The sequence below is a fragment of the Protomyctophum bolini genome (assembly GCF_963924005.1).
Source record: "Protomyctophum bolini genome assembly, chromosome: 4".
Taxonomy (NCBI): Eukaryota; Metazoa; Chordata; class Actinopteri; order Myctophiformes; family Myctophidae; genus Protomyctophum; species Protomyctophum bolini.
In genome coordinates, this window is record NC_137865.1 from 39,146,381 (window position 1) to 39,171,769 (window position 25,389).

The 25,389-nt window shown below is 43.7% G+C and overlaps 1 protein-coding gene across 1 annotated transcript; it reads right to left on the bottom strand.

Annotated features, from left to right (window-relative positions):
• Positions 1-772: 772 nt before the first annotated feature.
• On the bottom strand, positions 773-24,191 carry LOC308314108 (proline-rich protein 5-like). The gene is made up of 9 exons (XM_080761519.1): positions 23,858-24,191; positions 16,330-16,463; positions 12,835-12,915; positions 12,370-12,418; positions 9,765-9,822; positions 5,009-5,100; positions 4,555-4,692; positions 4,205-4,310; positions 773-2,968 (listed from the first exon to the last, which is right to left on the bottom strand). The coding sequence occupies exons 2-9, from the start codon at positions 16,446-16,448 to the stop codon at positions 2,586-2,588; spliced, it is 1,026 nt and encodes a 341-aa protein (XP_080617645.1). The 5' UTR covers positions 16,449-16,463; positions 23,858-24,191; the 3' UTR covers positions 773-2,585.
• Between the last annotated feature and the right edge of the window lie 1,198 nt (positions 24,192-25,389).

Consider the following 25,389-nt stretch of genomic DNA (forward strand, 5'->3'; position numbering starts at 1 on the left):
TAATCTTAGCTGATCAGCTCAATCAACGTGTCCTCACCTCCTCACCTCAAACATAAACACAACTTAGAATACTTCATTTAGGGCACTAAATAACATCCAACGTAAGACGCCATGCAGCCCATTACATCTTGTAACAAATTGATGTATACAAAAAACTATCCAGGATTGGACAAAGGAAAGAAACAGTACAGCTGTAACCAATGTGGAGAAAGCTTCACAAGAAACAATAAATGGAAACAGCACAGGAGAATTCACTGGAGAAAGACCAGAATGGAAAAAGGAAAATAAACAGTACCACTGTAAGCATTGTACTGTAGAAAGGATTAGGAAAAGTGTAATTTTAAACGTCACCTCGTCATGTACAGTAGCAGCCAAGCCTATACCCTCCTGTGATGTACAAAAGCAAAAAAGGTGCCCCTCACTTCATAGTGGAGGAGCTTAGGAATATTTTGTGCTAATTTGTCTAAAAGCGCCAAATTTTGCACAGATTTAGCCACATGCTATAATGATTTAGCTAGGGCGCCTGAGCCGGCGACCTTCGGGGTCGACACAGTGGCCAGGATGTAGAAGATATTTTTAGAATCTGATCTCAGGTCAAAATGGGTTAAACTGCTGCTCTTGCAGCTAGTTTAGAATTGATCATGCACTGAATGCACCAGTTATCCAGTGTCGGAGTACATCTAAAACTATCACAGCAACAAGCTAACTAAATACATAAATAATAAATAACTTCAAACAGCTTGATGATTTAACAGTTCATTACAGCAGGCTTTATTAATGAATGTCAACATAAAGCAGTAGCAGAACCTTTAGTTTAGTCCAGTCCAGTTATCCTAGCAGTTCTCTGGTTCTATCCAGGGCCCAGGCGGTATATGAACTGGTGTGGACCGGTTCAGTTCATCAGAGGTATTCCAACAGTTTAATGGTCATGTCCGAGAGGGATTGTAGTTTGACCAAAAATCATATCGGAAATCAAATCCCAAATGATCAGAATTGGATCGGGAACAAAAAAGCGTAAATCGGGACAATCAATATTATATCCATATCATGATATTAGACTGGACATTGTCTGTGATTTTGGATATTGTACTTATTGTGATATGGAATAAGTGTTCTGTAAAAAATATAAATATCGAATCGGGAAAAATCGATATCGGCAGATACTCAAAATCAAATGATCGGAATCGGATGAGCAAAAAAATCGCTAGTTACAACTGATCCAGACCAGACTCTGAAACACCATGAATTGAACCCACAGCAGCAGTTTAGTATGTCCTTCATCTATGGTATCCAACCCTTCAGTTATGTTTCATTTATACATTAGTCAGGTTGCCTGCCCACCACTGCGGAGTCTAGGGGTTGGAATCCACCTTTGGGGTTGCATCCAGTTTGGCTGAGCATCTACACTGTAGATGCTACAGACAGTATATGAACACAAATGGCAGAGTTCAGGTAAGGGAAGCCGGGTGGGGATGGTGATCTTTGTCGCTGCCACAGCAGTGGCAACACAGAAATGTACGGGCAGTAAGTTGGCATAACAAAAATTCAGGTGTAAAATAGGCTATTTTCAGCAGCACGTCACACTGTCATACATTAATCAGGCTTTCCTAACAACATAACCTCAATCTCTGATGTCAGTTTCAACAGACAATATAAAGGCACTCAAAGTGCTATTATTATTATTTTAACCAGTATGTATGTTAGACTATGTTAATATAACCATCACATCTGCAGTGGTTGGAGGTGGTCTCCCTACTACTAGAAAGTTAGACCCTGGTGTCACACACACACACACACACACACACACACACACACACACACACACACACACACACACACACACACACACACACACACACACACACACACACATAATTTTATTCAAGATGGTGGACGGTGCATTACAAATGCTCTCGTCTTAAACAGTTCACTAAAATATGGATCTGAAAACATTTGAGGTGAGAAATAGGCGAGGCAGTAACATTTCGCACTGCCTCTCTCTCTCTCTCTGCCTCGACATAAGGCAGTGTCGTTTTATGTCCCATAGCTGAGGGAACGGTAGACTGTGATTGGCCGAGACACAATGTAGCCTCTGTTTGACCAGGGTTTTCAGAAAAAAAGGAGCAGTTCACCCAAAAAATTACATTAAATGCCCCATAAAGCCGTGAATTCACTGAGATTTTTACATTTTGTCGGAGCCAATAATTTCATGTCCGGGCCGAGATGTTTGAATCTCTGCTGGTCATCAAATTATTGGCTCAGGAATGAGACAAAAACTAAATGTATCTCTGTGAAGTCAAGGCTTCATAAGGTTAAAATTAGTACTTTTTTTTGTGAACCACGAATTAATTTCGCCCAGGCATCGTTAGGCGCCACACCTCCACACCGTGTCTTCCAGAGGACAGACAGTCCATTGGTTGTTCATGGTCGTCCTGTCACATCCTGTCCAATCACCCGCTGTTCCACTCCTCATTTTTGGAGACTTCTCCTTCCTCTCCATCCATCCATCCATCGTCGTGGTTGTTTTCATCTCGTTAGCCTTCGCCTCTGGGCGGCTAGCTATGATTCGCGGCAGCAGTCCGACGTCAGCCTAGTTCCGCAGCTTGGCAAGACCCTCCCACGGGCCTGCACCTAGGAACCTCCAGGATATCCGGTTGGCTGTAGTACGGCCGCTCGGCCATCCCCCCTCCCCCTTCATCTCCCGCTCCTCCTCCTCCTCCGCCGCTGTCCTCTTCCGCCATCCCAGCATGCATCATTCTGCCCGAGGCGGACAGAAGCTGGATGTCGGAGTGGGCGTTGGCCACCGTGTGGCGCCGCACGCCGCCAGACTTTTCCAGGTACGCCTCGCCGTCCTGCTCCACCAGGGGCGCCAGGGAGTAGTCAGAGGTGGTGGACGCGTGGTGGTGCTGGGTCACACAGATCTCCGGCCGGGACCGGTCTCTTAGCGACGCCCCCGAGAGGTGGGACTCTGCACAGATAGGGACAGCCCTAGTCAGTATTTAGAGGTGGGACTCTGCACAGATAGGGACAGCCCTAGTCAGTATTTAGAGGTGGGACTCTGCACAGAGAGACAGCCCTGGTCAGTATTTAGAGGTGGGACTCTGCACAGAGGGACAGCCCTGGTCAGTATCAGAGGTGGGACTCTGCAGAGGGACAGCCCTGGTCAGTATTAGAGGTGGGACTCTGCACAGAGGGACAGCCCTGGTCAGTATTAGAGGTGGGACTCTGCACAGATAGGGACAGCCCTAGTCAGTATTTAGAGGTGGGACTCTGCACAGATAGGGACAGCCCTAGTCAGTATTAGAGGTGGGACCCCCCGAGGGGTCGCGACCCACGGGTTGAAAACCCCTGTGCTAAATGAACAGAGCCTTATTAGTATCATTGGTAACACCTGTGAAGGAAGTAGGGAAGGGGCCCAGAAGTAGGAAGAGTTATTTTGTGTGCATAGATCCTATAGGCCTACAATTAAGAAAAATATTCTGGACAATTTGTGTTTTCTTTTCAGGAACACGGTTCATAATACAATATGACAACAAATATATTCGATGGTAGTACAATAGAAGGGGAAGTTCAGGGTATATAAAATGCTTCAATAAGATGACATGAAAATCCCTAATTTAAACACTTTGACTCTCCAAGACAGTTCGTCAGTCAAGAACTCAACTTTCTGTCTCTCCTACACTGTCTCCCTCTCAGCTTTCCTACTGTCTGTTTCTCTGACACTGTCTCCTTCCCTGCTGTCAACTCTCCTTTTGGAATACAAATTGTTCTGAAAAATTCGGCTCCCTGCTGTAAGAACAAAAGCAGGGCCAGAGGTCAAGTATTTGCTCACAAGCTGTTTGACCATTTCTCTGTTTATACAGTACATGCATCAAACGAAACCTGTGTGTGTGTGTGTGTGTGTAAGACCTCACTAATTCCCGGGCAGCCCAACAGGCTGAGCTGCTCCCACAGTTGACTGTAACAACAAGAGATTAGCTCCTCATAAGAGGATCATACAGCTGCATACCTGCACTCTACTACCCTACACACAGAAGAGCACCAGCATCAGAGGTACGATCATGGGCGTAGCTTGAACTTGACCCCAGGGGGTGCGAATGTCTGGGGGGAATCCTGCGGGAATCCTGCGAGCACATGCTACCGCGTGCGCGCACATTTTTTTAACCTTTTATTAATAATAATAATAAAGCAGAAGATAACTGACCTAGCAACAGGGTACTGTTATGCAGGACCTTGCCAAGATATGGAGAGATGACCATCTCCACCAAACGCTCCAACTGGAAATACTCTGCACTGTTGTCGTGAACACCCTGCAGACAGACAGACAGACAATTAACCCCATGTGGCCCTATTCTGGGTTAGGTGTACATTCAGCAAATATGGCAGATCTACAAACTCACAGTGCAACACATTGCACGTCGCTATTTTTGACAAAGACAATTGGTGTAAAAAGCAGTGGGCCAAAATAGAACCCAGAGATTACACACTTTATAAGGTGTCTACCTACTGTGTGTGTGTGTGTGTGTGTGTGTGTGTGTGTGTGTGTGTGTGTACCTGCAGTATTAGCAGCATCTGTGTGATGGCTGGAGGGATGCAGCCTGAAGTCCTCAGGTTGTCCTGCAGAGGGAGTTTTAATATGACCAGGTCCCTGAAGGCTAACAGACACATCTGTCTGACAGTCAACTCCTGACCCTACACACGTGCACGCACACACACACGCGCACACACACACACACACACACACACACACACACACACACACACACACACACACACACACACACACACACACACACACACACACACACACACACACACACACACACACACACACACACACACACACACACACACACACACACACACACACACACACACACACACACACACACACACACACACACACACAAATTAATACCATTTCTCAAATTCTGCGCTCACACGCAATTGAAAGACTTGATTTCCATACAGCGTTTGTGCTCAGCAGACAGTGCTGGTGTATTTGTACCTGTACAGGGTAGAAGATGGCCTGTAGAGTAGGTAGAGTCTCAGTGAAGAATCGAATCCACATTTCAGACAGGATGAGGAGCTGTCTTTCTCCTGGACAAGAGACACAGAAGACAGAAAGCCAAGTCAAACCATCTTTTTACAGAACTTAATCTTGTCATCTTTAATCTGTGCACCTCAAACAGGATGAGTATGTAGTCTGTATAGTGCAGGGCTCCAGAATAACTATTTACATTGGGAGCACTGTTGTGCTAACGTTTTTCATTTAGGTGAAAACATTCACCGTGCCTTTTTGCATGGTCACACCTGTTTGCGCCTAAAGGCAAAGACAGAGTCCGTTTTTGCCTTACGGAGGGGAGTCAAATGCACACAAAAAACACAAGCTTATTTTCGGTCCTTACAGAGTCCCTGCGTGAGTTGCGTCGCTATTGTAGGCTTACGTTGGTCTATGATGTGCTTACAATGTGCAATCAACTTAATCATCCACTAGATAAGCAGCGGTTTGACTCCATTGTATTTAAGTGCTGTGCTTGTGCTCCTTGTAAACATCCCTACCATAGTCAAGTGAGGGTCTCACATACAGTAACACAGCAGCACTACATTTTATCATGTTACATAATCTGCATCGCTCAGCTGTTGAACCTACTGGTGAAGCTGGTCTATACAGCAGTGGTTCCCAAAGTGGGGTCCGGGGACCCCCAGGGGTAGGGTACCTGAGGGAGTTCCAGGGGGGACCCATCTATTTTGTTCATGTTCATAAAGTGCTAAAGTGTTTAAAGCAGTGGTTCCCAAACTTTTTCATGTCAAGGACCCCCAAATTGACACTACTTAGCCCGTGGACCTAGATTTAGACGTCTACATTTAGACGTCTGTATACATTTAGACGTCTACATTTAGACGTCTGTATACATTTAAACGTATACATTTAGACGTCTGTATACATTTAGACGTCTGTATACATTTAAACGTATACATTTAGACGTCTGTATACATTTAGACGTCTGTATACATTTAGACGTCTACATTTAGACGTCTACATTTAGACTTATACGTTTAGACGTCTACATTTAGACGTATACATTTAGACGTATACATTTAGACGTCTACATTTAGACAGTGTCCCCCTGAGTGCCTCCCCAGTGTCCCCCTGAGTGCCTCCCCAATGCCTCCCCAGTGTGCCTCCCGAGTGCCTTCCCAGTGCCTCCCCAGTGTGCCCCTGAGTGCCTCCCCAGTGTCTCCCCAGTGCCTCCTCAGTGCCTGCCCAGTGTCCCCCAGTGTCCCCCCAGTGTCTCCAATAGTAATACAAGAGCAATAATACAAATTAATCTTAATGTATTAATCTTATTAATTAATTAATCAAATTAATTAATTAATTAATCAAAATTGCGGCCTGTGCCCAGCACCATGCCAAAGCTTTGTCCTGCAGGAAACACTGCTTGTGGTTGTACATATATTGTTATCCGTGTTGCGAGGATGAGAGGGTACCTGGAAAAATATCTACCCCAAAAGGGGTACCTGGTCCAAAAAAGTTTGGGAACACCTGCTATACAGTATATTGGCACTGGACAATCTGAGCTGACTGTTTTTGGGCCAAAGAAACGTGGCTATTTTGTGTTGATCCTTTATCAAAACGTTTCCACATGACGTTCACGGATCAGTGCCTGGCAAGGAGTGGCTGTTGTTCTGTTCTGCAGTAGTGCTCGCTCGGTGGGCCAACTTTCTAGCTTTTCACACAACTCTTGGCTCACCAATTTGACAGATTTTAAAGGGAGGTAGACCGTACAAAATCTCGTGTCCCCCATTTGCTTCACCGGTTTTGACAGCAAGCCTGCCATAGCCTGACTTTCTTAAACACTTCAACGATTTGGCAGCTTGCAGAACGTACACATCTTCATGAGCCGTCTTTACCAGGCTCTGAGTAGAGGGAATGGCTGCACACTATTATATGGCAATCAAGTTGTCTGTCTGGTCTGAGAGCATACCACATTACCCATACCACATTATTGAGCACATTAATGTCTAGGCTGTATTCGGTTATTGTCGGTCTGATCATTTATCTCATGATATTCTCACCCATATTCTTACAAAATGCCATGTAGCTGAATTTGGAGTCCTGCTTCAACAGTCTAATTTGTTTAATTAACAGTTTAATTAACACCACCACAAGGGCTATACTGTGTTATTGCATGTTTAGCCCAATGAGTATGGTATTTGCATACAATACCATACTAAAATAAATGTACCATAGTCGGAATAGCAGTGCGTCGGAATGCCACTCTGTCCCCGAAACCAATGGATTCTTGGAATATTAAGAAAACTGGAAATTGTCAGCAGTATTGTCGCTGAGACAGGTCCTTGTGAAACACAGACTGTGGAATAGCTCTTCCACCAAATCCATGAAGCCATCTCCTGCAACTTAATCAAATGGTCTCGCTGTATACAGTATCTTCACCACACTGAACTTCGTTTTTTACTGATGTATAATTTATAAAGATTATAAAGATTATAAAGATTTATAAAGAGAATTATAAAGAGCTATGTAGTAGCGAAGCCAGAAGTAATCTCCAAGGTGCAGGCCGGCATCTTGCCTTTGCACCCTCGGCTCTATCCACATGTCGCTGCAAGACTGAATTCCCGGTGTTCTTGCTGTCATCGGGTCACAGCAAGTTTTACATTTCACATAACCAACTGCATCGTTAGTGTCAGCACTGACGACTAAATTGAAATCCAACCATACCGCCAATTTGCCGGTTTGGTTTTTGATAGTTATAAACTTTAGTTTAACCTCCTCCATCATTCACTGCAGCTGTGTTTACATACTGAACGTCGTGTTCCCTCCCCAATCCCTGCACACCATCATGGGTTGTTGTCACGTAAATCAGGAAGTATATAAATAAAAAGCACACCAACTTAGTTAGTAGTTAGTATAGAAGTTTGTGTGCTTTTTATTTTTAACACTTTATTTTCAACTAGACCAGTGCCTGGCTGTAGAGCAGAGAGTCGGTAATGATGGAAGTTGGAGATCCATGCCCCATCCGGCTTGTACCCGTTCCACCCATCTTTCTTTCTGTAATCTCTCTCTGTGTCTCTTTATTCCTATATATGGAGTTCTGTGTCAGACCTTCCCAAATATGGAGTGTTGTGATGTCAGAACAGGCAGCTCCATATATTGAGCCTGGGCAGGGGTCCTGTCCAGAGTCCGGGCAGAGGCCTTTTGTGGCAGTTCTGGACAACCGTGGGGCCGACCGACTCGACACCACCACCTGTGGTGGTGTGGATTGGAACTCGTGTGTCGAATTTGAAGTCGGTGGGGCGAACGGTTCTCGAGTTACGTGCATTTCAGCCGTACATACAGACAGAGACGTGGTGCATTTATAGATAGATATGAACAATCGAGCCTGACTACAGGCTGTCCAAAATTTGCTCTGGAGGATTTCTTTCTGGAGTAAAAAGCTGCACAGCATTGGACCACTGCCTGGAAGATCACTGAATACCTGTATGCTCTGCCATTGAAATGTTATGATTCCTGTTGGTTGCCACCTTACACAGTATTCCGCCAACAGCATGGCAGTAGTGTCCCTTCAGAATCAGATGTCACGGTGGCTCATCATCCCCTGGGTGCCTTTGGCCGGGCTCAGTCTATCACATAGACTGAGATATTGGATAACCATCCACAGTTGAAGCACTTTCTTCAGCGACTTTGCAACAAAGTCCCTGGTTTTCAGCCCCTTCTATTACCCCAGGGTGTCCCTCTCCAGGTCTAAGCACTTTTCTGAAAGCCGTTCCTCTTGGCCGGAAAGAATTGACACGAAGGTTTCAAATTCCGTGACAGTATCTCAGGAGTTTGTTACAGCTTCCTGCAGGCCCTGTGTCTTTACACACACGTTGAGCTTTATGATTTGGGCACTCAGCTTATGCCAAGATCTTTAAAAGAAGTCTTTTGACACCTTCCAACATAGAAGACTTTGAAAAGACATTTAAAAGACTCACCTCTAAAGGTAATTTGTCACAGACTACAGTATAAGATTTAGAAAAGACTGGGGATATTGCAGGGTCACTATTTGCAATAAACCTCAACTTTCAATGTAGCTTTGAAAGACAAACTGTACCTGTAGGCTACTAAGAAGTAAAGTGCATCCTATTCTAACTGCTCAATGCTCGACAGAGCCACCCGTTTAATATGAATTTAACTGATGGATTCCCAATTTGGTTTCAATTGAAACGAATGGTCCACAATGTTATCCTTTTAGCTCAAGGACACCACCCACCCCTCTCCCTTATGCCGTCTGGGAAACGATACAGGAGCATCAGTGCCAGGGCGGAAAGGATGCTCAACCGTTTCTTTCCCAAGGCAATCAGACTTTTGGACTCCAGCCTCCCTACTAAATAGTATATGAACAAAATAGATCAGATGAACTCTATTTTCAGTTCTTATTCTGTTTTTATCTGGTAATGCTGATTTTTATGCCATGAACTTTATAATGTCTTTAACTAGGAGAAACTAATAATAATATATATATATATATATATATATATATATATATATATTTATTTATTTTACTAAATGGGAAAACAAATGACAAATAAAGCAATCTTGAATGTTGAAGTCTTACTGTACATCTTTGACTAATAAAGTATTCAATCAATCAATCATTAAAATGGAAAATGTGAACGGACCTTAAGGTGTGGACTAGGGATCTGGGTAGAGAATGTGTTGTGTTTACTGTCTATCACCATGTACTAACAGAAGCACTCACCCTCGTACAGCTGGATCCTTTCCAGGATGTGACTCAGTCCTTTGGTCAGGAGTTGGTTCTGTGGTGAAAACAGGGAAAGTATCAAAGTAACATGCCTCACATCCTTCCTACAAGTCAAGAAAACGGCCTGGCTAAACAGCTCTCCGTGTGAGCAATAAATCTGAAAGATAATAATAATAATAACTAGAAAAAGTCTCACAGGTCTCCACCAGGGCAGGTCAGGTTGTGGCCTCCTGGTGGCTCTATAATAGGCCAATGTGAAAAGGGTGCCATTTATACTTATGCCTTTGAAGTTCAAGTTTACACTGGAATGATAAATGCCCATATTTTGGCATATGACGCGTTGATAAATGAGGGCCTATGTGTTTGTATGATAAACAGATAGAGCCATCCGCTGTGTGAAAGGGCTGTGTGTGAATTTGTGTGTGTCAACATATTCTCACATCCTCAGTGAGAATGTACAAACATTCCGGTGTAATTCCATCCATGTGTCATCTCTGTGATAAACCAAACATTTGTATATCTTTGACAGCCAATACACCAGATGTTGTTGTGGTTGATGAAGAGTCCAGAGAAGTGTCTGTATTAGGCCGGGGCACCCTTGAGCTAGTGTGTTGAACCGGGGCGAACGGGTGAAACCGTCCAAACGCAACGTCGGCAGTGGAGCAACATTCATTGATTAATAAGGGAACATTCCCATCGTTGATGATGGCGTGACTCTGACGGACGCCCGATGGCTGCAGTAGAGATAAAGAGCACCTTCGATTGGTCTTTCCTCCAGGGCTTTTTTTAATGCTTTTAGCAGTATTGCGCCTCTGTACTTTTGCAGTATTGAATTTTTTTTACTCAATCAATCAAACATACTATAACAAAAACATTGCATGGATGCACCTGGGACGTATCCTCAGTGATGTATCAGGTCATCGGGGTTTCGGGTCTGTCAAACATCATACCCCTCACTCAGGCGACCCAGCCAGGGTGATCAAGTCCTGACTTATGTCCCAGTAGCTACCCTCAATCATGTCCCATTAGGGAAAGACACACACAATCTTGAGCAAGACTTTGAAAGCCTAATTTCTGCCGATGTGCTGACCGGTGCCTTGCATGGTTTCCTCCACCATCGGTGTGTGAATGTGTTTGTGAATGGGCGAATGTAAATCTATGTAAAGCACTTTGGATAAAAGCACTACATTTATAAATGCATCATTTACCATTTTATTTACTGGGCAGCTCCCAGTCTCTAACAGCAGAAGACCGGCTGTACCGGGAATGAGACGAAAGGAGAGAACACTACATGGCAAATGGACACAAATAGCATCACTCCAAAACACAGAGCAGCCTTTCCAGTCAGTCACTCGGTGTGGTGAGGAAGTTCCCCAGCTCTCCCCGCTCCGTGACATGGTTCCTGGCAGTCAGGCCCGCGCTGTGGCCAGACACACCGAACAGGATGGACAGCCTGCGCTGTGGCCAGACACACCGAACAGGATGGATGAGGAGTCAGTGGCAGGAAGTCTCCTCCACACAGGAAGAGGATGACTTCCTGACGACACCTTATGTCCTGTCCGACACCTCAAAAAGCATCTGACAGCTGACTTCATATCACAATGTCATATTAGTAATTCGCCATAAGAGTGATTTATATTTTCTAATAAACAGCAGGTGGGAGTTTGCCGTCTTGCACAAGGACACTTCGACAGGAAGGAAACATGGCTATAGCAGGATTTGAGAGAGAGAGAGAGAGAGTGCATGGGAAACCCGTAGGATTACTGGTATTGTATCCTTCACCAGCGCAACGTACTGTACAGTACATGTAGTAGTAGTATATGGAGTTTAACGCCTGATGTATACTTACTATAATGCATCTACTGAAAATAGCTGATCTATAAGCTTACAACGCCTTGCAGAGCAAGGCGTTGTAAGCCTATAGATCGGCTATTTTTGGTGTGCGAGACAGTGGTGGGCAGTTAAATATAAATGGGGCGTCAGTGTCTTGAGCAGTGAGCCCGGTTTAGACTCAGTAAGTCGCAGAAGGACTGAATAAAGGAGCAGCAGTTTCTCTTTGAATGTTCCTGCTCTCCTGCTGCTCTAGAACAAAGTTTAGAAGGAAGGTATTCAGTAATCAGCTTACGGTCACAGCGCCACAATTAAAGGGAACCCAGCCGCAGCGAGAGCTGCTTTCAAAACAAGTTGACAGTTTAGGAGAGACACAAGAGAAGACTGTGATCTGATCCCAGATGAAGTTTGATTCTGATTCCGGACCAGCTAAGAGTGCATGTTATAGCCTGGAGCTGGAGTTGTGAGCCATCAGCAGCAGCCCTGTTGGTGGTTTGTGTCTGAGAAGACTGCACCGTCAGCAGACAAATAAAAGAGAACATCGGCTGACCCACAGACCACATAATCACTGTCCACATGCCTTTAAGCAGGACATGAAAAATGTAAATAATTATACTTTTGTATTGTACATGTATTTGTTTGTATTGTACTGTAGGTATTGTATGTATGTGTGTGTGCGTGCGTGCGTGCGTGCGTGCATGTGTGTGTGTGTGTGTGTGTGTGTACACACTGTATGTATGCAAACACATCAGAGGTGAAAGAGTTGATTTACCTGGAGGTAGTCAGTGATGAAAGAACCAAGTTCAGTCTTTAGAAGCCACCTACAGAAAAAGTACAGTAGAACACAGCATGTAACAGAACCCAGTAGTACAGTACAGTACAGTACAGTACAGTACAGTACAGTACAGTACAGTACAGTACAGTACAGTACAGTACAGTACAGTACAGTACAGTACAATTAGCCCATTTGAAAAGATATGCCAGGATCCCCCATAAGAGAACATTTTACGGCTCTAGCAATTTGTATTGTAAAACCAAATCAGAGATCAAGGCGAGAAAACAATTAAACCATGGAAAGACCGACCTACTCGATGTAGTGGAAATAAAGCCACGAAGAGAAGAAAGGGATAGCAGGTTCAAAAACACCTCAACCGTGGAAAACCTCACCCGCAATAAAGGGTTTATATCGAGAGAAATGAAGCCAACTCAGAAGTTGAGGAAGAAGGTCGCTAATTACCTGATGCTCTCGTTAAGTGTGTAGAGCTCATTGGGCTGCAGTCCTCCTCCCTCAAACACCCTCACCACGGCTGTCTGAACACTGACACACACACACACACACACACACAGACACACACACACACACAGACACACACACACACACACACACACACACACACACGGCAGGTCAGAGGTTTGTGGAAGGTCAGAACCTTCAGTTCTCAGAACCTGATGCTCTCGTTAAGGGTGTAGAGTTCACTGGGCTGCAGTCCTCCTCCCTCAAACACCTTCACCACGGCTGTCTGAACACTGACACGCGCGCACACACACACGCACGCACACACACTGCAGGTCAGAGGTTTGTGGAAGGTCAGAACCTTCAGTTCTCAGAACCTGACCCAGGGCCTTCCTGTCTGGAAGTATAACGTCCAAATTCCTATTTGATTATTTTCTTCATAACAATTAAATGAAGAATTCCACAGTAGCTGTTTCTTTTTTTACTGAATTCTGTTGATAATGTGTACGTGAACCACTGTTAGTGGCAGAGAAAAAGGCACTGGGGCTTTAAGAAGGTAGGCGGGGCCAAACGCCGTTCTGGACTGCCATCTATTTTAACAATTGTAAAGTTGGTCACGTGGCCAAAAGATGTGCGGCCCAGCCAATTAAAACATGTTCGGAAAAAGATGTGCGGAAAAGATGTGGCAAGCCAATCAGAGTCACCAGCTCTCAGCGAAGCGGGCATGAAATTCTAGTAGACAACATTGTGTGGACTTATTTTCCACATCATCTACAGCAGATAAAAGATAATCGCGCAGTTGAAGAGATTTACCGTTTGACCTGGGTAAATCTGCTAAATCGGTATGGATTGGAACGCTCGGCATGGGGGGGGGGGGGGTCAGTGCCTTGCTCGCCGGCACTTTGTTAGTATGGTTTTGGTGCCACCCACGGCACCTCCAGCTGATTCAGCCAGGTCACAGGAAGAGACAAAAGAAGTTATCCCTATGGGTCGCATCTGCCTACTGCAACGTCCGTTTCCTACTGAACTTCCTGCCGAGGGCTCTGACCAGTTCCTGTGGCAAAACAGGAAACAGACAGACACACGTGGCGTTTCTCCTGGTTGGAAAGCCCAGTGGAGTCGAGTGGCTACTATATCCTCACTAGCACACATTCACAATCCCTTTAAGGATAAGTAATGCACAAAAATGAACACACAGACCCAATCACACACGCACCCCTACGTGCTATACACACCTAGTACCTACACACACGCACACACACACACGTGCACAAACTGTCACACACTTCCTCTTAACATTCCTCCCACTGTATTCTCTTCCTGCTTGCAGACTCATAAAGGAATCAAAGGGAAGCAGGTCAGCTCACAAAAAACAACAAAAACAAGCTAATGGTGGAAAACTACATGCTACTTTTTCTCTTTCTTTTTGAGTGGTGCAACCACTCCAAGGAACAGCAATGTTCGTGTCCGCCTAACTATGTGACGTTAACCCACCCATGCACCTATGTGACTGTGAGCACCAGTATGACTATTAGTACCAGTAGGGCGCTGTTGTGCCAGAAACAGAGAGAGAGAGAGAGAGTGCTGCACTGTTGCCTGCTAATGAGAGAGAGGGGGGGGGGGGGGGGGGTGTTGCACCACTCAGTTCACACGGGTGTGATTTTTAACAAACGAACACGTTTCTAAGGCCCACGGCTGACTCACGTTTCTCTTGGAGACAGACAGTAGGCAGAGAGGAAACACAAAGGAAATAATGATCCTCCTAGACCAGTGCTTGATCCTTTTCTGGATCAGAGCCCACTTGAAAATCCCTGAAAGCGTTTGCGTCCCACCCATCTGACCACTTAACACAGCATCCTATTAAGTGGTCAGGCCGCGTGCATTTCGACCCAGTGTGGAAAATATGGGGCTTTTCACAAGAATAGCGAAAAGATAGAATTACGTCTAATCTGATTTTGATCAAATTAGTTAATAGGCTCTGGGCATAACTGTGTTTTCCCGGTTTAACGAAGTTGAGATGCTCTGTATGTTCAGTTTCACTAAGCTTGCGTCGCAACATTTACACCGGAAATACCTAGGAATGTCATGTGTTTCTGGAAACACACATGACCCGTCGTCGCGTCTCGAAATGGCTGAGATCATCTTGGACTTGGTTACTGATGAAAACGTAACACACATCAAAACCTTTGGTGACAGTGATTATGAACAGAAGAGAGAGAACATTATGTAAATATGAGGACACCGTGACAGATCATGCTGTTGTTGCAATGGAGGGGGCTGACCAACTCAGTGTTGATTTGATTCAGTAGTTGTTGATCCTAAGCCTGACCAGATAACATAGCTGAATGGTTAGAGAGCCCGCCAGCCAAAGGTCCCAGGTTCGATTCCAGGCCTCAGCAATGTGTCAAAGTGTCTCTGAGCAAGACACTTAGCCCCTAACCCCCCCTCTTCACCGAAAATCCTCAATGGTCTAAGATTGGCTATTTTCAGGAAACGCTTTGTAGAATATTTTTTGCCAAAAGTTGAAATGTTATGACATGCCCTGCCCGGAATATGCTTGTGAGGGTCCAAGTGGTTAAACTGTGTCCACACTGTAAGCACATAGAAATATCTCTTTCCCACGCAAAATGTCTCATGAGGAGAGACAGTGGTTTGGTGTGTTGATGGGAGACGTTTAGTAAACAGCAGGGAGAAAAGATATGGTAATCTCTGAAGCATTAGACATGCACAGCCACAAACAACAATCTGAACACACACAGACGTTGTGTGTGTGTGTGTGTGTGTGTGTGTGTGTGTACTGTGTAGTACTAGTTACCTTGTCTATGTGTATTTATACCAGTTGGGGAAACAAACACACTGCAAGTAAAGTATGCCACCCACTGTGGCCACCCAGAATCCTGCTGTGCTGTGTTTTCTTCTTGTGTCTTAAGTGTGTTGTCGGGCTGTGTTTTCTTCTTGTGTCTTTACTGTCTTAGTGTGTTGTCGTGCTGTGTTTTCTTCTTGTGTCTTAGTGTGTTGTCGTGTCTTATAGTGTCATTTTGTCATGCAAGGCTATGGCTATCACAACACTGTGTTGGTGTAGGGCTCTACGTCCTCATATTGGACAACACACAGAAATATATGTGTGGAGAATAAGAGAATTTAACTGACATGACTAAATTGAAAAAAAGAAAAAAATGTTTAGTTAGAGTTAGGTTAAACCTCACTTGAACTAACCTAATGTGTAAATCTGGTTTAGGTTCGAGTTAAGAGTAAGGTTTATGTTATGCGAGTTCCAGTTAAAGTCCTACTTGTCACGCACGTTAACGCAGTGAAACTTGTTCACATTTGACCCATCTATTGGGGTGTTGAGCCACAGCCGTGCCGCACTCGGGAATCATTTTGTAGTTGAATCATATTTGAATCGGCCCGGGGACCTCTGGAATTGTAGTCATTTCATTTAGCTTGACTCGCTTCTACAGATCAAGTTAGTCGTTTGGATAATCCCGTTCAGTTTACCTGTTCCAGACACTAGCGTTGGACCGATGCATGGAGGGAGAGTTGGCATGGAAACGAGCTAGGTCCGATAGCACCGGGGAGCTCATGAAGCGAGGGCGCGGGCGCCGGAATGATCCCATCACGGACCTGGGCTCCTTCAGGAAAACACAAGACAAAAATCACAAGGATTACAGTTGTTAACTGACAGACAGAGCGACGACTTCAGATGTCATTATCTGTCCCACAAAGTGTTGTACACAGAAGTACTTCAGTTAACCCATTTAGGACGGGAACCCCTTTTGGGGTTTTTATCTTTCAAGGTGGGGTAGTTGTTGCTATGTACAGTGTATAGCAACATACTTTTATTTATTTTTACTTTGAATCTGCCTCCGGTCTAAATGCGTTAACCAGAACAGAAATCTAGGGCTAGCCTGTCACGATTACAAATTTAATTTGACGATTAAAATATGAATAGAATACAAATGTAATTTCCGTTTGCCTTTTAGGTTTCGTAATTAGATATTGCACAGCGTAGATATGAGAAATATCTTAAAAATACAAAGAAATTAGTTACATATAATAATGTAATACTTAAAGCGGAAAAATAGCGGAAATAGCTGATCTACAAGCTTACAACACATCTCAAAGTGGTGCGTTGTAAGCTTGTAGATCTGCTATTTGTTTGAGCATTTTTAACCATGGCAATGATTGTGGACGATTTTGAAAATGAATTGCGACTGGACGATTATGTACTAATTGTGGCAGGCCTACAGAAATCCAATCCCTTGTCCTGACCTTTGTCAGTTGGTCTTCATAATTCTCATCTTTAACGCCATCTGGCTGGCAGGGCTGTCTGGAGTTGAAGATGACATGGACTTTATTGACCAGGGGGTGATTCAACAAAAGGAATACACCTGCCTTTCAGACACGTTATTGCAAGTTGCAACATTTCTCTGTTCCTGTAGATTCTTGGCGATGCAGCTGTGAACACAGTATCTCCCTCCAACAATACCCCCCACTGGTGATGTTTTCCATTTGATTCCTCCTCTCTTAATATATTGATGCTGTCAGGCAGAAACATCATATCTTTTTTTGTGAGAGTGTCACACAAATTTGTGAAAAGAGCAGATAGAAGAATTCAGTCAATTCACTGCCGATGCCCTGGTTCACTTTACTGTGCTCCTCATGATGCAACAACGGCCAGGTGCGTTGTACAGGTATGTGGTTCCCGTTGGCATTTTGATCCACCATCTTTGAGCCACTCTGGAGCTCCTTTGGTGCTGCTAGAAGCGCTAATATTCTATTCATTGAGGTCCAAATTGCCTAATTGCCAATCGAGGCACGGATGGAGAAAAGATTCAGGGAAAACCTGTGAATGGAGGGGCAAATTTTTGGATCGCCCACCATTGCAAAATGAAATCGTCTCCTATGGAAACAACACCGCTTACGCTTCGTGGAAGTGAGGGTCGTCTGTACCCAGAAAATGTCAAAAAGTCGTCAAATATCGTCAAGGCCTCAAGTGCACAAATTGACACTTTGAAAAAGGTTGTCAATACCGTCATGGGCAAGGAATGTTAATTGATACCTACTGTAGCAGTCAGTGTATTAAGACAATTAAGGGCTTGGACGTGTATACACGTCTTTTCTAATCAAACCGCAGGTGGCCTTGGACGTGTAGTATATATGTCTTTAGGGCTTTTTTGAGAATGGAAGATTATGTCTCCCGGTTTTGGAGGGAACGGAAGGCGGGGCTTTTCAGAGTAAAATCTCCCATATCTGCTGGCACTCTAGCACAGATGCTAGCGACATCCAAATTGTTAAGATGTCTTGACGTGTCTGTGTGGAATCGTGAGTTTCGGAACGAACAACTGATTTGGTATTAGTTGTTCATTCTTAAAGAAACCCAGAGAGAGGAACAAGAAAAGGTGAGTGGATCGATTCACTTCAGTTCAATTCACAACAAAGATAGAGCAGAGACTAGTAGACCAAACATTGGCTCAAAGATGTCCCAAAGATGACAGATGGAGAGACCACAAAAGGTATAATGACATTCATTAATTGGCACAGGCAGACAGACAGACGCACACAAGGGTTTCTCAAAGAGAACAAGACAGAGAGAGACATGTATAATGACATATTATGATATGACTCATGTGAAAAGCCAGTACAGTCAGGCTGTGACAGCAGCTTCCTCCCTCGCATCCACAGCTTCCTGTATGAGCATTCTGACTCCACCACAGAACTGTTTACAGCACAAACATCTGTCTTAGGGGTGCGTTCGGAAATGAGCGCACTGTGCAATGCAAACTAATAGGCGAGTGAGCTCTGGTGTGGTATTTCCGAACATGCCCTTAATGACGCCACGGACACACTGACAATGCCAGCAGTAGTGCAGATAGACGTTGCCAGATTTTTGCGATCGATCTACAAGCTCACAGCATGTCACATCGGTTATAATGTTGGAAAAGATTTGAAAGTATTTGGACTATTTTGGAAACATTTTAACAACACAAATGTTGTATGGGAGTCCATGGCACAAAATATTCCACGGAGGGTCCACGGACTAATACATAATATAATGGTTTAAACAATATTAAGAAGCAAGTTCAAATAAGACACTAAGCAAAAAACTTTAACTACCGACATTTTAAGCAACTTTTGCAGAAAAAACTCCAACTACATTATGGTAACACGTTAGGTGTAGGCCTAGCTAAGTTCCTTACATTCATTACATTACAATCAACCAATAGTTAATGTATATACAAGGATCAGATCAGCAACGTTATAATCAACATGGTCTCACTTCTGTTCAGCTTGAACCATACACTGTCAATACATCCCACTCTATTCACAGCTTTAGCTATATCTATTATTACAATTTTCTAAATTCCACGCCCACATTTTTCGTAGCACAGTGCAATTTTTGGCCAAGTCATAGACCGTGACTAGGGATGTTAATAGTTCATCATTAATCGAGTGTGTGGCCAAGGAACGCACATACAAAGATGCCATTGACTGGCCCTCTATCGTCAATGGTCAAATAAATATTTGATTAAGGAATATAATATTATGTCTTTTTGTATTATTTCTGAATATCAGCAAAATGTAGATTTTTATGTTAGACACTGAGGGAAAGTAATTAAGATTCTCAGATCTTTTACAAAAACGCCACTAACTGGTTAATCGATTGATAAGGTTATCAAAACATATCAATTATCAATTAATTAATTATCAATTAATTAATTAATTGATCATTTCCATCCCTAACCGTGACATATGCTACAGCAAGAACAGTAATGCTATAGTGCTATAGTATCTCTGGCAGACACTTTAAAATGCATTAAAACACAATGGTAATGTCACTTATTATACAATACAGAAAATGATAATGTTACATCGTGTGTAGGATTACCTATCTCAAGAAAGTTTCAAGACCCTTCAAGTTGATGCCATCAAATAATGCTAGGCCAACATGTGGTTAACAGATGAGTGTGTGCACGGGACTGTGGGTGTGTCACACATGGTCCCTCTCCCACGCCCGCCCCGTACGAACACACACACACACACACACACACACACACACACAAAGTTAGTTACTGTGAGAGTGCGGTCTAGCCAACACCAACTCGGGACTCCTGGATCGCTACCCTTCACACTGGTAGGTCCCTATAGGAGGTCCACATTTCTGATTAACACACTACAGTATATCGCACAGCAACATCATGCTATTTCTGCTATCTCTGCTATTTTGTACTTTTTTGGAAAGAAAACAATATTAAGAATGATTAAATGTGCCAGTGATTTCTTTGTGTATTTAAGTTATTTGTACTAAATAAAAAAAAAACACAATGTAATCGTAAATCGCTAAAATTTGTGTGACAATTAATCGTCAACTTAAATGTGTAATCGTGACAGCCCTGGACACACACACACACACACACACACACACACACACACACACACACACACACACACACACACACACACACACACACACACACACAGTGTAGCACAGTCACTGGAAAGTGCATGAGGGAGGGAGGGAGCAGCAACAGAAAGACGGAGGTGCACACACAGAGAGAGAGAGAGAGAAAATAAAGAGACTATCTGTGAAGTGAGAAAGAAGTGCTAGGAAAATCTAAAATTAGAAATATAACATAAAACACTACCCCCCCCCCAGCAGCACCGAGCCTCCTCTTTGTGTCTGCTCCGCTATACCGGTTGCCTAGCGACCTATAACTCGGCATTTAGCAACCTCTCCCTTGCTCTCTTTGGCAGACCACAAGAAAACAAACAATGTGTTTGTGTGTGAGCCCTTTGCGGGTACTTCCTGTTACTGCAGCATGGCTCCACATCAACAGCAAAGGATTGTGGGATATACAACACTGGGCTGGGGAGGACCCCCCACACCACAGCCCAGCATGGAGGCCCCTGACCTGGAGTCTGGACGGGAGACAAATGCTGGGTTTTTGCATTGTGTTCATTTAAATGATGGCTTCTTCTTATCCAGAGAGATCACACGCTTCAGATCCTAGATCAGCAACCTTTACAATCGACCAATATTAAGGAGGTTGCATAAACTACATGAAGTTTCAAACATGTTTGTCCCTTACTTCCTTGTGCAAAATATTTACCTATAAGCGTTGCAAACATTTCTTTTTTCTGTTTACACTTATGCGACTGACATAATAAGCCAAGTACTCGCAACCATTATCCCCAATGGCAGTTGCAAGGAGTTGCATTGATGCGGTTGACCTTAAAACAGTTAACACATAATTAGATTGGAACAAGCCGGATTGGCATGCAATCTAGTCAATGAACAACAAGGGAAATAGTCACTTAAGTACAGTACAATGTGGTGCCTCAAAGAAACTAGGATACCAAGTATTACCAACAATGAACCTAGTATTTGTCTAAACGTCATGCTATATAAATAACGTTCTTAACATTCGTGGTCTAATAATCTAATTAACAAAAACATTTGAAGTTGAGAACAATTCACCAAGATATCTCTTGAGAGCGTAAAATGTTACACTCTCAAGAGTTAAAGATCTATATAGGGTCCACTTTGTTGGAAGCCACTCAAGGTCAAGGACCACTTGTGGTCCCCGGACCACTGGTTGAGAACCACTGTTTTACACAATCTGTTACACTTTTTTTTTTTACTACCTCTTCTTCTCTATTCTACAGGTAGGTAGAATTAGAGGGGAAGCGGTCAGTCACAACTCATCCATTCTGGTTCCTGAAATAACGGCCACGCCTCCACTGTCCATGTTAAATTATAAAGAAGTTTGTCAATGAGCATACAGTATATATGCTAAATTATAACTGACCTTTGCATTGCTTGTTTATCTTAAAAAAACAATTGTATGTTAATAGGCAAAAGGTATTACACAGTATAAGTAAACTTAAGTAAGAGTGAAATGTAATCGAATCAAACTATACAGGTCTGTAATATTTCATTTAAATAAAAATGTATTCCATGAGTTTTGTAACCCATTTTTTCAGTGTCAATTGTCTAATGTAAACCTGGGCTCTACTCCATCTGCCAACCTGGGGAGAGCAACAGACTGACTCATGCTCCTTTCAATGCATGAGGAGTCCAAGACACATCTTTTCACCTGACAGGGAGGAGTTTCCCCCGTTGGACGTAGCGCACCGTGGAAGTAACACGTTATTCCAACCAGTTCCTTTCCCCTCCATCAGGTGCCCCGGCTGGCCAGGGGGAGGCAGTATAGAGACCAGGATAATGGATTACTGCATGTTTTTGTGAGGGTAGAACATGCGAACTCTATACAGAAAGGCCCTTTTGCCAACACCACTAGGGGGTAAGGGCGCTGATGACGCGGAGGAGAGAACACGCCTCCAGCATCCCCGGCGGGAATCGAACCCAGGACCTTCTAGCTGTGATGGTGTCAGTGCTACCGAGCCCCCTAAGCTACAGGCTGTAAATTGAATGAAAAAAGACCCATCATGAATTCATGACCTATCTGTGGGCTGCACTGCAGGGCTGGGGGTGTGAGTGAACGGGACTGGATTTTGTCTTTGTGTGTTGTGTGTTACGGTATTAACAGAGTCTGCGTTCTAATCCTTGCAACAGGCGACCCCTGTCATGGGAAACTACTCAGTGAGGTTAATACAATTATGTGCCAGGGGTCAAAACACAATGACTGGCAAGGAGAAAGGCAGAAAGGTATATAAAGCGAGGACAGAGAAGGGGAGAAGATGGGCGCTAGAGAGAGGAAAAGAGCAATATTATAGGAGCCAAACTTAAGGTCCATAGCCTTCTACTGCTTCGTTTCTGCCCTGCAGTAAGGCTATGTGACTTTCCGTTTTAAATCTCAACTCGAAATCAGACCAGCCTCTCCTCTTTGGTGGAAATCTCACGAACGTTTGACCTACTCACCAATATTAAGACGGGTTGTGTCAATAGAAAGCCTACTTTCCTTAGTGGACGCACTCTGAGCCCCCCACCACACGTATAAACGGTACTTTTTGGCCAGAAAGGGATTTTCTTTCACCGGAGAAAAAATATTCTCTATGAGGCAGTTCTCTGGGCAATATCGGTAGAGGGCGCAGCGGAGTAACTAAAAGTATTTTTTGGTGGGGGGCTCAGAGTGCTTCCACTAAGGAAAGTAGGCTTTCTATTGACACAACCCATCTTAATATTGGTGAGTAGGTCAAACGTTCGTGAAATTTCCACAAAAGAGGAGAGGCTGGTCTGATTTCGATTTGAGATTTAAAACGGAAAGTCACATAGCCTTACTGCAGGGCAGAATCGAAGCAGTAGAAGGCTATGGAACAGAGCTAGGGTCAGAGGAGGGAGGATATAGCCCTAGAATTAGAATAGGGGTAACATTTCATGTATGCCATTTGCCATACAAATGAAATGTATGTATAATGTAACATCACACAGCCCTTCTAGGGCTAGGTGAGATTGGCGAGAGGGAAAATTAAGAAAAGAGAGATAGGATAAGAAAAGAGTCAGGGAGAGAGATACCGTAGATCAATCTCATCATCAGTTGAGCATCTTCACTTCCCCTGAAACCGATGTAGTATACAGAAAGTCACAGACATCTTCCTATAGCTCTCTCATTTGTAGAAATGTATCCCAACGATTGAAATCCGTATTATTGAGCACATGACATAATCAGATTCAGCTATATAACATGTGAAATGTAAAGTCCTGAATGTATGATTCATTGCATTGCCAACGCGTTAACTTTGCGGGGTACAGATCTAGATCGAACACCCTGTGGCTGTGCTAAGGTTTTATATACATCACAACTTGCACAAGATCTCATCGGTTGATCGGGTTGACACAAACTGGACTGGTGGAGTTTTTTGTTTGAGCTCTCTCTTTCTCTTTGCAACTGAAGACATGCAGCCTGCAGCAACAATTCTCGTTGTGAGATACAGATCATAATCTTGAGGCTTCTGTAAATAAACACATTGTGCTTAATTTAAACACCAATTGTGTTTATTTTCACATAGCAGTTATAGTGTACTGTAGCCTACTGGTGACATTTCAGACAGAACATAAACTAACCTTATTTTGTTACCAAATCACTTCAGACTGCCGAGACGTCAATTCCTTCGCTGAAATTCACACAGTGAAATTTAGTCCTCGGAGAACATATAATTAATAGCACGGTTGCCAAAGTCCGCCTGCAGTCCCTCATGATGATGATGAACTGGTGCATTTCGCTCCCCGAGCCCTCCTCGGCGTAAACAAAGATAAATAAACAAACGAAGTGCATCTAAGGGATCTGTCAAACACCCGCTTCCTTGTCCAACTGCACTCTTGTCTTAAACCAAACGAAAGCTCCATCCTAAAATCATCACAATGCTGTGACTGTCTGATCTGTATTCACTATTCACTGAACAGCTACTATACTATTATTCAAAAAGGCAAAGTGACGCCAAGCATCAACAGGCTGCATGGGGGGGCTCGTTCTCGTGGCGCGCGGTCCCTCCCCCTGTTAGTGATTGGTACGATTTACGTCATTGGTTGAATATCCACGAGCTGCTAATACAGTACGTCGTCATATATGTTGAATATTCATAAGATGATTTGTTCTTAACAGTGGTTCTCAAACATTTTAAATAATAATAATAATCTTTATTTCAGACCCACATAAAACAAATAGAGACATAATCTCTATTTGTTTCATGTATGCTTAAAAATATAAATTTGGGGGTCCTTGACATGAAAATTAGGCTATGTAATTTTTCAACTTGAAGAACTAAAAAACATATCGCATGGATGTATGCACCTGGGACGTATCCTCATTGATCATTGATGTATCCCAATTAAGGTCATCAGGGTTTGGACATCATACCCTCGCAGGTGACCCAGCCGGGGTGATCAAGTCCTGACTGAAGTCCCAGTAGCTACCCACAATCTAGCTCCATTTAGAACCTCTATATCTACGCTGCTGTGCTTAGCTCTGAGATGAGGTTAAGAGAAAAGCTATCCCTGCTGGTAGAATTGGAGTCTAGATGGGTAGAGCCCGTCCACTAGTAGTGGATTAAAACCCTTTCGCAGTATTTATTTCAAAAAGTAAAGGTATCAATACCTAAACTTAACATAGGCCGCTAACATTTTACTGAGGCCTCAAACAACCGCTTAAATCAGGCTTAAATAAGAATGTAGTCCAGTCAACCCCCGTTGGCATGCGCAGTATGCATTGTAAGCGGTTGTTTAATGCCTCAGTTAAAATGTTAGGGGCCTATGTTAAGTTTTTCAACTGTATACCTATCGATACCTTTACTTTTTAAAATAAATACTGTGAAAGCCAAGGGTTTTAATCCACTATACTTGTCGACGGGCTCTACCCAGCTAGACTCTTTCTACCAGCGCAGTGATAGCTTTTCACGGAACCTCATCTTGGAGCTAAGTGCAGCAGCGTAGATATAGAGGTTCCAAACGGAGCTACCCACAATCAGTCCCATTAGGGAAAGACAGGGTCACACAGTCCGCCGCTCCCGAACTACTCTGCCGGGACTGGGAGGGCTGGCGTGTTCTAGGACTAGGTTCTGTGGGTTGACTGTGTTGACTGTGGGTTGACTCCTGTCCGG

What these genes read in the sequence shown, in the direction of transcription:
- LOC308314108 (XM_080761519.1), bottom strand. Translation starts at nt 16,448, where the DNA reads ATGGGATCATTCCGGCGCCCGCGCCCTCGCTTCATGAGCTCCCCGGTG. An exon ending in ACACTTAACGAGAGCATCAG is followed by an intron (nt 12,419 to 12,834) that starts GTAATTAGCGAC and finishes CTTTTTCTGTAG; the next exon opens with GTGGCTTCTAAAGACTGAAC. An exon ending in TCATCACTGACTACCTCCAG is followed by an intron (nt 9,823 to 12,369) that starts GTAAATCAACTC and finishes TTTTCACCACAG; the next exon opens with AACCAACTCCTGACCAAAGG.